Genomic DNA, 14,240 nt, shown 5'->3' on the forward strand with positions numbered 1-14,240 from the left:
TTTGCTCTCTTTTTCATAGTGCCCCGAATGTGGTATCAAGATCTCTTAAATCTTTGTTCCATCCGAAAATTCCTTTTCTAAAGACTGATTTTAACTTTCAAATGTTTCTATGCATTTATATATACAGGTCAACGAAAACGAAACGGCAGTGTTTGTGTTTGTCCAAGCAAATCGCTCGGACAGGTCGATTTTATTCTTGAGGGGACATCTTATGCAATAAAGTTTTTGCGAATCTGAATATTAATTAAACAAACATTTTTTTTGAAATAAATGTTTGTTTAGTTAATACAAAATAAATGAGTTTTTAAAATTTTTTGTTGTCTGTTGTATTCAGAATCGCAAAAACTTTATTGCAAAAGATGTCCCCTCGAGAATAAAATCGACCTGTCCGAGCGATTTGCTTGGACGAACACGAACACTCTGCCGTTTCATTTTCATTATATATATAGTCATACCAGGAATATATACAGTAAAATCTTACTTTATTGTCACCTCAGTTATATAGCTAGCCCTGAAATTCCCCTGTAAAACTGCCCAAGTAAAAGGAATTGAGCTTTGTTGCTATCATTCTGAAACAGTTTACTGAGAGCCTCCAACAGATGATGTTCAAATAAAATAAATATTTACTTATACTCAACAAATTAATTTCTCTATAGAATTTGGTAAAAAGAAAGGAATTATATGTTTTTTCAATTTTTTAATACAAAATGTAATTATAGTTTGTAAAAATATAACTATATAAATCAGCAATTATTGATTGTTCTACATCACTGATGAATCATTTGCAATACTCAAAGAACAGAAAGATCCACAAGTCTGATGTAAAAAGTTAGTATAATTATTAACACTTTTTTCTCACACTTAAAGACTTTTGCTTATGTAATGACTTCTGTTTAATAATTTTTCTGAATTTTCCTGTAAAAACACAGTATTTAAATAAAATATTTACCACCATTTTGTAAACATGATTTTGTTGGGGTATTAGATAATTCAATTTAGTACTTTACTGTACAAGTCTTAAATAAATCTATTAAAAACAGCTTGCTTTCACTGTACATGTACCCTGTATTTCAATACATTATCCTATATAAAAGTCTGAATTACTATGTATTGCAAAGTATATATAGTATTATGTAGATTATTTACTTATTTATCTTGTTTACTTTTATAATCTGTATAAAACTTTTAGCAATATTCAATATAGTACTCTAATTACAGTTATATACATGAATTTTTTTGTAACTGTACCAAGTTGACCAGCTCGCTTGGGTGATAAAAACTGTATACCAAAAAAACCACATAAGTGAGGTTTACTGTATTTTAGAATCAACTATAATTGCAATCTATATATATATATATATATATATATAATCGAGACAATTTGATAATAATAATAATAATAATCAGCACAGAGCCCAAACGGTTAGAAGTTGAAAGTTGAAATTTGGTACATAGTTAGGGTACGTCACAAGAATGCACACTAAGAAGGGATTTTTCGAAATTCCTCCCCACGGGGAAGAGAGACAGGATTAAGGTTTAACACTTCCATCAACAATGGAAGTGTTAGGTAACAATGGAAGTATTAAGAGAAAGTGACATGCAAGATGCAGATGCAGTTTTTTCGTTTTTGCGGGAAATTGAACATATTTTTAGACCTATCTAAAAATTCTGTAATTAGTCTGGAAACAGGAGGAACCAAATTCTTGCATTCTGTGAAAACAGGTAAGGTTGACTATAACGTAATAATCTTAATTTTTGCTAAAATGGTTAGGAGTTGAAAGTTGAAATTTGGTACACAGAGTACCAAATTTAAGTACCAAAGTGTTAAGCAACAATGATAGTGTTAAGTAACAATTGAGAACAAGAGAAAGCGACGTGCAAGATTTACAGGAGCTGGAGAAAAAAAAAAGAAAAAGAGTAATACGTTAGATCATATTCAATTTTCAAATTTAAACAGATTAGTTTCAGTTTTTCTCGACCTTTCTTCTTTAGAACATTCGATGAAAATCGAACAATATAATCAGAAGATATCCTGAAAATCGAACAATATTAGAACATTCGATTTTCAAATTTGACCTTTCTTTAGAAATACTTAGTTTGTTGATGAAATTACTCTTTTTCTTTTGTGACTATAACGTAATAATCTTAATCTTCGCTATCGTTACTTTTGCCCAAGCAACGCCAGGCCTACCTGCTAGTTATATATAAATTATCATTAAAGTTTTAGAATTGTATAATAATCAGTGATTTGATTCTTCTAACAGAATGGAATTCTAGGATTGATTGAAGTAAATTTTTTTGGTAATTTAATATATGCAGCATAACTTTTTTAGTAGCTTTAAAACATCCCTTCAAACACCAATCCTCATTAAAATCTGAAAATTACAAACATCTGTTTGAAGAGGGATTCAAACCTGTAATCTAGAGCAGTAGTCTCCAAGGTGGGGTATGAAAAGTGATACTTAGGGGTACAGAAAGTTTCCCTTTAAAATACTGTATGTGTATCCTGTCTGCAGTCTGTCAAATCTTACAGTCATCCTCCCAAAGAAGTAGGTTCATGATCCGTGTATGATCACAAGTGATCATACATGGAAAAAATTCAAATTTCAGATAGCGAGAATCAAACCAGATTTTTCTGATATTACTGAACAAATACAATCACATTGCTCACATTAAATTCTAATTCAAAACATAAATTTGTAATTTAATTTAAACATATATATATTGATTAAAATAAATAAATAATTTGATTTTTGACTACACACACACACACACATAACATAATATATATATATATATCATATTATAGGGGTACAAGTTATATTAGCAAGGTTGCGACCAAAGTTTTCATCTCTGAAACGTGAATGTAAAACGTCGAGTGCCACTTACAAGATAGCAGTGCTCGACATCTTACAGATGAAAACTTTGGTTGCAACCTCACTATTATTTTCATCGTAGGGATACAAGATCAAAAAAAGTTTGGAGGTCACTGATCTAGAGCTAGAGAACTAGAAAAATGTCTTAACAATATCTAACCACTAGATTAGCTGAATACATAAGGTGATTTATAGTTACAGCTGGATAATAAAGTATTTAAGTATTTAATAATTTTTAATTTAATTACAAAGGTCATACATACAAAGCTATTAGAAAATTGCATTATACATCTTATATTGTTTTTAGGATAAATTGAAGTATTGCAATTGTAACAATATTAAAGATAACACTGGATACAAAGTCTAAAATTATTATGTAAAATATTAATAATATAATATAATATATATATATATAAAGAATTTATTTGATATATTGGGCTGTTGCAAATGAAATGGCTGTTTCTTAAAATTTAAACTTTCCAGCTTGTAGTTTATCTTTCTTCCATATGAACAGTACTGTACATTTTCAATTAGAAGAGCACACATATAATATGTGAATTTAAAAACATAATCTCATTTATATTGTAAGTTCCACACATATAAGAGTACTTTTTCTGATAGCATGAAAAAAAGGAAATTGAATAATCTTTTTTTACGAGTATAAGCAGAGACATAATGCAGCGGAAGCAACTCTAGATATCAATAAAACTTTTGGTGAAGGTTCTGTGAGTGAACAGGCCATTAAACATTAGTTCAAAAAATTTCATTCTGGGAATACATATCTCAAAAATCAGAATTGAAGATGATCATTGAATCAGAATGTCATCTGACTGTCCAAGAAATCACAGAAAGGTTGAACACACTAGAAATTATTCAACCATTTGTTGACATCTAAATATGTAAGGGAAAGTCAAGAAGCTTGACAAATGGGTACCACAAACTCAGTGAGAGAGATAAGAAGCATCATTTTGATGTCTGCAGTTTTTTAATTATTTGTCACAAAAATGAAAGTATTCAAATGATATTCTTCCTCAACCACTTTATTCTTCAGACTTTTTACCAATAGACTATCACTTTTTTTATACATTTGAACAATTTTTTGGCAAAGTCAGTCTTCAAACAAGATGCAATAAAAAGTACCTTTAATGACTTTTTGGCTTCTCATTCTCATGATTTCTATCAAATTGGCATTTATGCATTTCTATTGCAATGGGAAAAGTGTAATAATGTTGGTGGAGACAATTTTGATTGAATATATGTTTTAAATTAATTTAATAAATGTTCAAAGTCAAAAGTAAAAATCAACCATTTCATTTGCAACACCCTAATTTTTGGAATAAACTATCCAATTTTAAATCAATTTATAATTTTATATTTCACTTCAAACTTTGTTTTCAATAATATTAAATGTTGTATTATACTTAAATATTAATAGATTAAAACCAATATCTTTATTAAAAACTAAAAATGTAAATTCTTACTCGGAATGAAGCATATCATCACCTTCGCTATCGTCATCATTAGACCGATACACATAATTGATTGTTTCAGCTACAACATAAAAAATATACGTATATAAATATAAATTATATAGCTTTTGATATATAAAAAATAGTAATTTAACGTTTTTCTATATCATTAGAAACATATTAAAAATTTATACAGTAGAATCTTGCCATAAGCAGTTTCAGATTTATGCTATTGGCAATCTGAAAAAATGAAAAATACATAAAATAAAAATTCTTAATTGCATGCGAATTTTCAGAGTACGTGAAGTCTCGCAGTATCTTGCTCAGGTATGATCATTCTTGGAAAAAGCAAAACAAAGGAATGAATGACAGTAACGTCACTCGTTCCTTTATTTGCACTAAAACAGTAGAACTTGCACAACTCTTTGTCCAGTATGCTGTCATATGGAGGAAAATTTCTCCAATTGCAGATAATCTAACTTCTATGGGAAAAAAATAGAATATTGAGGAATTGGTGGATATTTGCAGATATGTTATGAAATAAAGGAAAAACTCAAACTTTTACAATTTTTACTATAAACATAATATACAGTTATATTCATTACATTTCAACTAGGTATTGTGGAGTTTATTGGCAGTGCTGTTGTCTATAAATGTTGCTTGTACAGGAAATTCATGTTAATTCGAACTTGGATAGTTCAAAATTCTGTTAGTTTGTAACTGTACTTTTGTCCTGGCCAGAGTTATAGATTTACATGTTAAAGAAATCAGTTAGTTTGAAATAAAGCTACCTTAAAATTCAAAGTGAAAATTCTGTCCAAACTGTGATATGTGTACATTAACTAGTTCGTTTAGATCAAAGTGCCTCGATGCTATATGAGAACAATAGACTAAGAACAACTCTAATCTGGTCCATATGGCTTTGCTTTTACAGTAACATATTTTTAGGTGTCACCTTACCCTTTTTTCTCTTATCTCATAAAATATGGCTGCTTTTTGGGATTGCAAAATTGGACTACAAGTAGCAGATTGAAATGTTTATAGGGCTCTAAGCTACTACATTTGGGACACTTTAACCTATCCCATGGTGAAATTTTTCTCTGCTGCATGTGGCTGCCATGTTGAATTTTTGTCAATGTTCAGCTTAATGAAATTTTTTTTTTAAATAATAATTGTGGCTACTGTATCATTAAAAATAATTTTTTTTATCTTGCACAAGCAAAATAAATGTATTGAAAAATATAAAAACAAAAATATAAATACAAAAAACATATTTCGAAAGCTTGTTTTAATATAAAAATTATAATGCATAGCAACATCTAATATCAAAAACGCTCTGATGCAGAGACGAATATATTCAGGGTCATCAAATGAGGTCAACATGAAAATATTCGGGAACAACGCGGGACAGGTTAAAAATAATTTGGGCTACATTTTGAAGAATTCTGCTTTACATTTTATAAAACTTATTTGGTAATCTGTAAGGTTCTCACTAGACATGTGCTGTTTACCTTCACATTTATATTATTATTATTATTAATATAACAAAAATATAAAAAACAATAGTGTTCTGTATATGTATCTGTATTCCATTTGCTTAATAAATTACATCAGTTACATGACATTTGGCATATTGTAAAGATATACATAAATCTCACATAATTCGAAACTTGATAATTCAAAATCTTGATTATTTCATCCCTTGAATTTCAAACTAACGAGGATTTCCTGTATCTTGTTATATCTGCATGACATCAGTGCTTCTCTTTGTTTCATTTACACAAATTACTTTGCAAACATGAGAGAGAAGAAATATTAAAATTTTTTAAAAAGTTATTTTTATGATTTACAGTTCATTGCTATCTATTGTCAATATAGTACTTACTTGTCTTATTTTTAAAAAAAAAAAAAAAAAAAAATATGCCATAGGTAAGTTAGTAAGGAAAATAATAATAAATAGAGTTCTCTATTTTATGCAAATTTCTGCTTATGAAAGGGATCTTGAAACATATTGGTTGCATATGACATGGTCCAACTGTACTAATTTATTAGGATGATTATTAACAGATTATCAAAATATAAAAAAATAAGGAAATAATTAAGCACACTTGTATTAAAGTTGTCTTTATGAATAATTTTTAAGTAATGCCTGAATAAATTGTATAATGACCATGAAATCAAATGTGACCATAAACTTACCTTGGCCTAGATGCACTATTCGATTATTATATAATTTGTTTTGATCTCACAGTTTATGTTAATTATTGAAAAATATGTTATAAAAATTTAATACCTTACATTTAAAAAAATAACTTGAAAACTTTATACAAAAAAAATCACAAACCTACAGTCAAACCTGTTTTTATGCGGTGGATAGGGACCGCATTAAAAAAAATGCATAAAAAAATCGCACGAAGCTTCACGAATGGCTGTAAAAAATAGTTTTCGCAACACAATTAAAAAAATATTTTTTTTTATGCGGTCAACAGGGACCGCATAAAAAAGTCTCACATAGAAAATAACTCAAAACTGTACGAAATAGAATTTATTGACAACAGATGTCAGCACTTGACTGCATCGTCTGGTCTATCGTCTGTTTTACATATTTTTGTCCAGGTGGTGTTTTGTTGACTTAAAAAGTAAATTATTTCATTTTTCGCATATTCATGCAATAATATTACTATAATAAGTGCATTTATGCTATAATAAGTTTATTTAGCTATAATAAGTGAACGTGAGACATGACGAATCGCACGAGACTAGTCGCCAACTATACTGCACAAATAAAAAATCGCACAAAAAAAACCGCACAAATTAAAAATTCGCATTAAAAAAATCGCACATAAAAAGAGCGCATAAAAACAGGTTTGACTGTATTTATATTTGTTATAATAAACTGTAGTTATTTACTACAGAGTTTTATCATATAATGGCTGATTACTTAAACACTCAAAATTATTGACATTTTAAATATCCTCAAATATTCTTAAATATTGAAAGTAAACACTCAAAACTAGTAAATGTACAATGAAAGAAAATATAACATTATAAATAATACTTTTGTTGAATATAATAACTACACAAGATTACAGATAAGATAACTATTTTAAAAACAGTAATTAATATAGAAAAATAATGTTTTTAAACTAATTTAGAATTGTAAGTAGGCACCAAATACCGTTTATATTAATGAATAAATAATTTAAATAAACTAATTTAGAAAAACTTGTAAAGAAGTGACTCCAACTTTATCTGCTGAGCAAGTATGTTGTCATCTAAAACAACTGAATATTCCAAATTGGATCATTTCCAGAAATGCAAGAGTTCAAGCTAATAACCATTAAAATTCTTTTATAATGTATACTAAAATGGTTCTATAAAAGTACTACCAGATCAGTGACAAAGAAAGATGTTTTCTACATCAGATTATAAGTTTAGTGAAGTATATTATGCAATAAAGTAAATACTGAATGTTTTAATGATAGTCTTTAGATATGAATTATTTTTGTTTGTTTAATAAACAAAACCTGATAAAATTATCTAATTACAATCTTATCACAATTTTAACTTAATAATATCTGATGAATAACAATGTTTTATAATTTACATAAGAAATTCTGATTATTCAAAACTCTTTACAACTTATTTTATAACAAAGCATTGCAAGCTTTTTATATTACTTAAAAGGACTTTCACCTACTTTATTTAAAGCTTTATGAATTACAAATATTTGAACATAATGATCACCACAAACTTCAAAAAACATTCTAGAAATTTTTGTTTTGAAATACAAGTTTTAAAATTGAAAAATTCACTTTTTAAATATTTAAAAGAAAAATATACAAAAATGTAATATAATGAATACAATAATATAAATGCCATACCAAATAAATATAATAAAATACATAAATAAATAACAAAAATTACAAATTATAAAATTAAATTATTTAAAAAGAGCAATAAAATGATTTGAGGGAAATTAGGTGCAAGCCTAATACAAAGCAAAAATGATAACTTGAAATGGAAGGGGTTTGGTTTATCTGTTTAAATGTCTATAACTATGAAACTTTAAATAAAGTAGTCAAAATGACTTTTAATTATTATAAAAAACTTATAACATTTTTTGTGCCATACATTAAGTTAGATTTGTTCACATCAGGATTTCACATATTTATCCAAAATGTTTACCATATTAATATTCTTTTATGCTTAATATATTTGAATCTATAACTTTGTACAATTTCAACTTATTTTATTATTTTAATTAAATTAATTAATTGGATTAAAATTATTTAATCACTAATATTATGAATAATTGTCAATATGTCATGTACTTAAATTTTTAAATATTGTAATATTGTTTTCTCTCTAGAAAAATAATTTACATGAATTTAAATTTTATACTAAAAAACAAATAATCATAAAATATCTAAATTAATAGGAAAAATAATAAAATATAATTAAAATTTGATTTTTATTTAGTAAAAGTAATAAGTTCAAATATATTATTATATAAGAAGGGAAAGTAATTTACTACTTTACTTTTTTATATCTTCAGAAAAATAATAAATTATTACTTTTTAATGCACATTAAAAAAAGTTTCATCAAAGATATGAGCTTAATCTTTTGTTAACTACTCTAAAATATAACTTGCACAACATACCAACTATGCCCTGTGCTGAAATAAACGTACACAACATCCACTACTCTGTTAACAGAACACACAACTGGAAGACACCTGGTGTAGACAACATTCACAATTTCTGGTACAAAAAATTTATATCACTGTACCAGGAACTAGCTAAATGCCTAACACACATCATCATCAATCTATAAGACATGCCAAAATTTCTTACTCGGGGCATCACCTACATGAAACCTGAAAACAATAATACTACAGACCCCACATGATACAGACCAATTACATGTCTTCCAACACTCTACAAACTATTGACATCCTGTATCGCAAACAAACATGTTGAAGAACACAACGTTCTTACAGAACAACAAAAAGATTGCCATAGAAATCACAGGGGGGATGCAAAGAACAGTTACTCATAGATTCAGTCATTCTACGGCAAGCACACAAACAACACATGGCATATACAGACTACAGAAAAGCATTCGACAGTGTTCCACACAGTTGGCTGCTATATATTCTACACATGTACAAAATACATCCATCACTCGTTGTATTCTTCCAAAACACTATGCAGCACTAGAGAACAACACTACATCTCAGGGTTAGTAACACTTCCACACAAACAAACCAAATATTCATTAGGTGAGGAATTTTTTAAGGAGATTCCTTGAGTCCTCTCTGGTTCTGCTTAGCCTGAACCCATTATCCAATACGTTAAACAACATGCAATATAGTTACAATATCAGACATGAAAAAACAACACAGTTTACACTGTCACATCTCATGTACATGGACGACATAAAACTTTATACATCCACACAAAAAACAATTTCAAGAGCCAATGAATTTCTTGAACAATCCAAGTCGATTATACTGAAAGAGGATCCAACAACATCAATACTAAGGAAAACACAAAAGGTTATAGCACTCCCAAGAATTACAGCTACATTAGCAGAACCTCTCAATCCACCATCTAATGTTGCGTGCCCAAGATTATTCTTCAAAGCAAAAACACACAAACCTGAATGGCCGTTAAGACCCTTAGTTAACGAACAAACCCCCCAACATACTTCCTTGAGGCTGCACTAGCAAAACACGTTACTTCTTTAATCCCACTCTCCGAATTGGTAACTACAGCCGTCTGGACGCCAAAGACTTCATAATCTCTGAGTTGAATAGCTATCCTATTTTTTCCTACCGGTGGTATAAAATAGATGTAATTTCCCTATATCCATCGGTTCCACACTTTGAAGCTGTCATGCTTATAAATGCCTTATTACTGAACTCTGGTTATCCAACATCACATGTGTTAAACAATTTCACCAATTCCTACAAATTACACATTCATACACCAAGGACATACACATTGAGTTTGGCCTAGACAAATGCAAAACACTTCACATAGAAAAAGGAATCCTGAAGAAAGAAGATTTTGCACTTGGAAATTGAGACGTTATTAAATCCACAGAAGAGGGCGAGTTCTACAAGTATTTAGGATTCCAACAGGCCAAACTAACAGAACATGCACAAATAAAGCAAAGATTAATTAAAAAATACCAAAGTAGGTTAAATGCTATTCTCAGAACAGAAGTTAAATGCAAAACACACAGTTAAAGCAATAAACACATGTCATCCGAGTACTCATATATTCTTTTGCAGTTATACATTGGACTCACACAGATCTCAAGCAACTCCAAAGGAAAACAAGAACAACACTTACTAAGCATAAACAACATCACCCTAAATCTGCCACAGAAAGATTAACCCTTCCATGTAAAGATGGCGGACGTGGCCTGATTGACATAGTTAACCTTCACTACAAATACAGTCACTGTGAGAGTTTTTCTACAGAAAACAAAAAACATCACAGTTACATAAAGCAGTAACTCTAGCAGACTCAAATAACATATGGGCATGATACAACATATAAAAAGCATAGACACCGTTACGGAATTGTGGGCTCAAAATGCACTCAATGGCAGGCATCCTTACGACCTGGCCCAGGATTTTGTTGACAAAACTGCGTCAAACAGCTGGTTAGCTCAGGGATGCTTCTTTGCGGAGATGGAAGGATTCTGATTGCCATACAGGATCAGGTCATCAGTACTAAAAACTACAGAAAACATATACTCAGAGATACAACACTCACGAATGACACATGCAGAAAAATGACACATCATGCCAGACACTATACAACACATCACTTCCAGTTGCAAGCTCTTGGCACAGACAGATTATTTACATAGACATAATCAAGTAGCAAATATAATACATCAAGAGCTTGCAAAAAAACACAAATTAGTAGACATCCACAAACCATACTACAAATACATTCCACAGACAGTATTGGAAAACATGCACAAAATCTGTGATTATGGCAATGACAGAGCCATAATCACAGATAAAACAATTTACCACAACAGATCAGACATCACACTCATTGACAAACACAATAAAATCACATACATTATAGATATATCCATTCCAAACACTTACATTGTACAAAACACATGCACTGAAAAAGTCAGCAAGTACACAGAACTTGCCCAGGGAATAAGGCATCTGTGGAAGATGGATAGGGTGCTTATTGTACCTGTCGTCTCTCTCTACAGGTGTGATACCACACACACTACACAAAAGCTTGGGCACATTACAATTGAATAGAAACACATACATCACACTACAGAAGGCCACTATATTGAATACATGTCATATTGTGAGGAAATTCCTGAATACAGACACTGACACACTTTAGTTTTGTTTTGGTTGCTATGCCTTGACTCTGGTATGGCATAGTACACAGCCACTGGTGTTAACCGAGTATATCTCACTTAACCCAACATAATAATAATAATAAAGGTGTGATTGACACATAGAAAATGAATAGAAGAGAACTAAAAAACAAAAAGTTTATACATGTCTTTGGTGGTTTTGGGGAAAAAACTACATGCAACATATTTCTGGAGTGCAAAAAAATGTTTCACATTTTCTAGACACTTTTAATGACTTTAAACAAAGGAAAAATTGTTTACTGAGTCATAATTGCAAATTAAAATTGGCATTTAACCTGCATCTATTTTCAAACTGTCTTTTAAATACATTTAACCCATGGGTTTTCCATACAAAATTATGGTAGTTGAAATGGTTTGTCACATCTTTTTTTGATGCGATAAGCCACGAAATCTTAAAAACTTGTTAATTTGGTTTTCTATGAAATGAGTTGACAATTTGAAATTAAAAGAAAGAATCAAGAGTTGTTACAAATTGGTACAACCAATTACCTGGTGTGAATAACGTTCGTCACTTAAACATTATTCACACCAAGTAATTGGTTCATGAATCATAAGTTTCATTTACATTCTGGTGTTGTGCAGTTAAATAAAGATCCTTTGCACATTCTATACTTCATTTCTAATGATTTCTATCTGTTTGATACCTAAAATATTTTCTGGATAAGCAATATAACTCAAATAATTTAAGATGTAATTTGAATAATTTTTATTTCAACTTGCATCTTTGTTTATTTCATTGTTAGTAACTGCTTTTTGTAACTCCCTATATTTTTCATCTTTCTATAACTTATATTTCTTTTAATTTAAAAATAAAAAAACATTCTTAGCTATTGTTAACAATGGCAATATTTGAGATGTGAACTTCAGCCACTCATAAGACTTTGGATCTTCTCAGTTTTCCTACCACTAACTAATCAATACTTCTGACTATAATTTGTATTCCAATTGTAACTCCACTCCTCTCTCTTCTCCTTTTTCTCGGACTAAACTAACAGATTACTTCTATTACTTTCAAATCCTGTATATGATTGAGATAAATATATAAATGTTTTTATAAAGATATCTCACTATTTTATAAGTGCTGATATAAGTGCATTTCTATACAAGAATTGAAAAAATAGATATTTTAAAAACAAATTAAGCTTTTTTTCAGAAAAGTCTTGGTTTATTTCGATTATTACTCATGTATGGTTGCTATATATATATATTGAAATATAAGAGATATTTATTATATATGTATGCATTTAAACTATTATATTAGATATATTAATAGTTTGTTAAGTAAGTGTTAGAACAACTTATATAAGACTTCAAATATAAAGAAAAATATTTTTTGGCCTAGACCTACATTAAAATGGTTTTCCTGATTCTAATGAGTTAAAGAAATCCTCATCAAGTATTAATATTAATATATATACCACACCACACCAGGATATATGTAACAACAACCACAGAGCCAACTTGCGGTGCATATAATACAAAAAATGAACACTGTACAAATGTTTTCCATCTGATGAGGAACTCAGGAGGAGTTGGAAAATGTTTGTGCAGTGTTTGTGTTTTGTATTATATGCACTGGAAGTCAGTTCTGTGATTGTTGTATTAATATTAATTAAAATTACATATTGTTCTAAATTAAACTTACAATATGCAAAGCAATAATCTTTTACAAAATTTAACAATTTCATCATCATAATCTCATTAAATACTGAATAGAATCAATTTTACTGTTTATGAAGAAAATTCAACAATAATTGTAAATGATTACAGATGTACTGTACTTGTATCTTTCCTCAATGATGTTATAACAAAACAAAGTTAAGTGAGGACTTGCTGTATAACATATGCATAAAAATTTCATAATTTGAATTCTATAATAAATTTCCATTGTGAAATTCATATAAGGTTCCTTAAGTTTTTTAACATAGTTAAAAGTTAATCTAGACGAGTTCATTTACATAAGTCTACTTTTATGTAAAGACAGAAATATTTTCTATGTAATCACAGATGTTTTTCAACACTGCTATTTATATGAAATTATTTTATTAATTATCTGCTTTATAGAAATTGAAAATTTACTTTCTAAACAGCACTGTAACAGAATTATACTATTTATGTAAATATTTGTATCAATTTAAAATTTTTTCTAAGCAAAATGTTACTGTTGAGAAAAGTTCAATGCATTCCATTTGCAAGTGCATAGCACTGTGTTATTCAGATTTACTAACTTAACATCAAGTTTCCTAAAATCTAGTAATGTCTATTACTTTCCTTTAAATTTTTGCATTTCTTACAATAAATCAATCTCCTAAAGCAATTCTGAATTGTACTGTTCTTAGAATAAAATTTAAGTTTTGATTCCATTATATATTCTATATTTTGAAACAACTGAAATAAAATAAAAATAAAAATAGGAGATTTCTTTCCTCAGAGAAAATAATTATATTATCTATAAAATGT

The 14,240-nt window shown here is 28.9% G+C and overlaps 1 protein-coding gene across 1 annotated transcript in view; it reads right to left on the bottom strand.

Moving 5' to 3' along the window:
* The window catches only part of LOC136985832 (E3 ubiquitin-protein ligase RNF123-like), an 86,476-nt gene that overhangs the window by 63,445 nt on the left and 8,791 nt on the right, over window positions 1-14,240 (bottom strand). The window contains exon 2 of the mRNA XM_067283202.1: window positions 4,358-4,427. Coding sequence (XP_067139303.1) covers window positions 4,358-4,427 — 70 coding nt within the window. The remainder of the gene's footprint in view (window positions 1-4,357; window positions 4,428-14,240) is intronic.

The sequence above is a fragment of the Centruroides vittatus genome, unplaced genomic scaffold (assembly GCF_030686945.1).
Source record: "Centruroides vittatus isolate TY-2023 unplaced genomic scaffold, ASM3068694v2 contig_979, whole genome shotgun sequence".
Lineage (NCBI taxonomy): Eukaryota > Metazoa > Arthropoda > Arachnida > Scorpiones > Buthidae > Centruroides > Centruroides vittatus.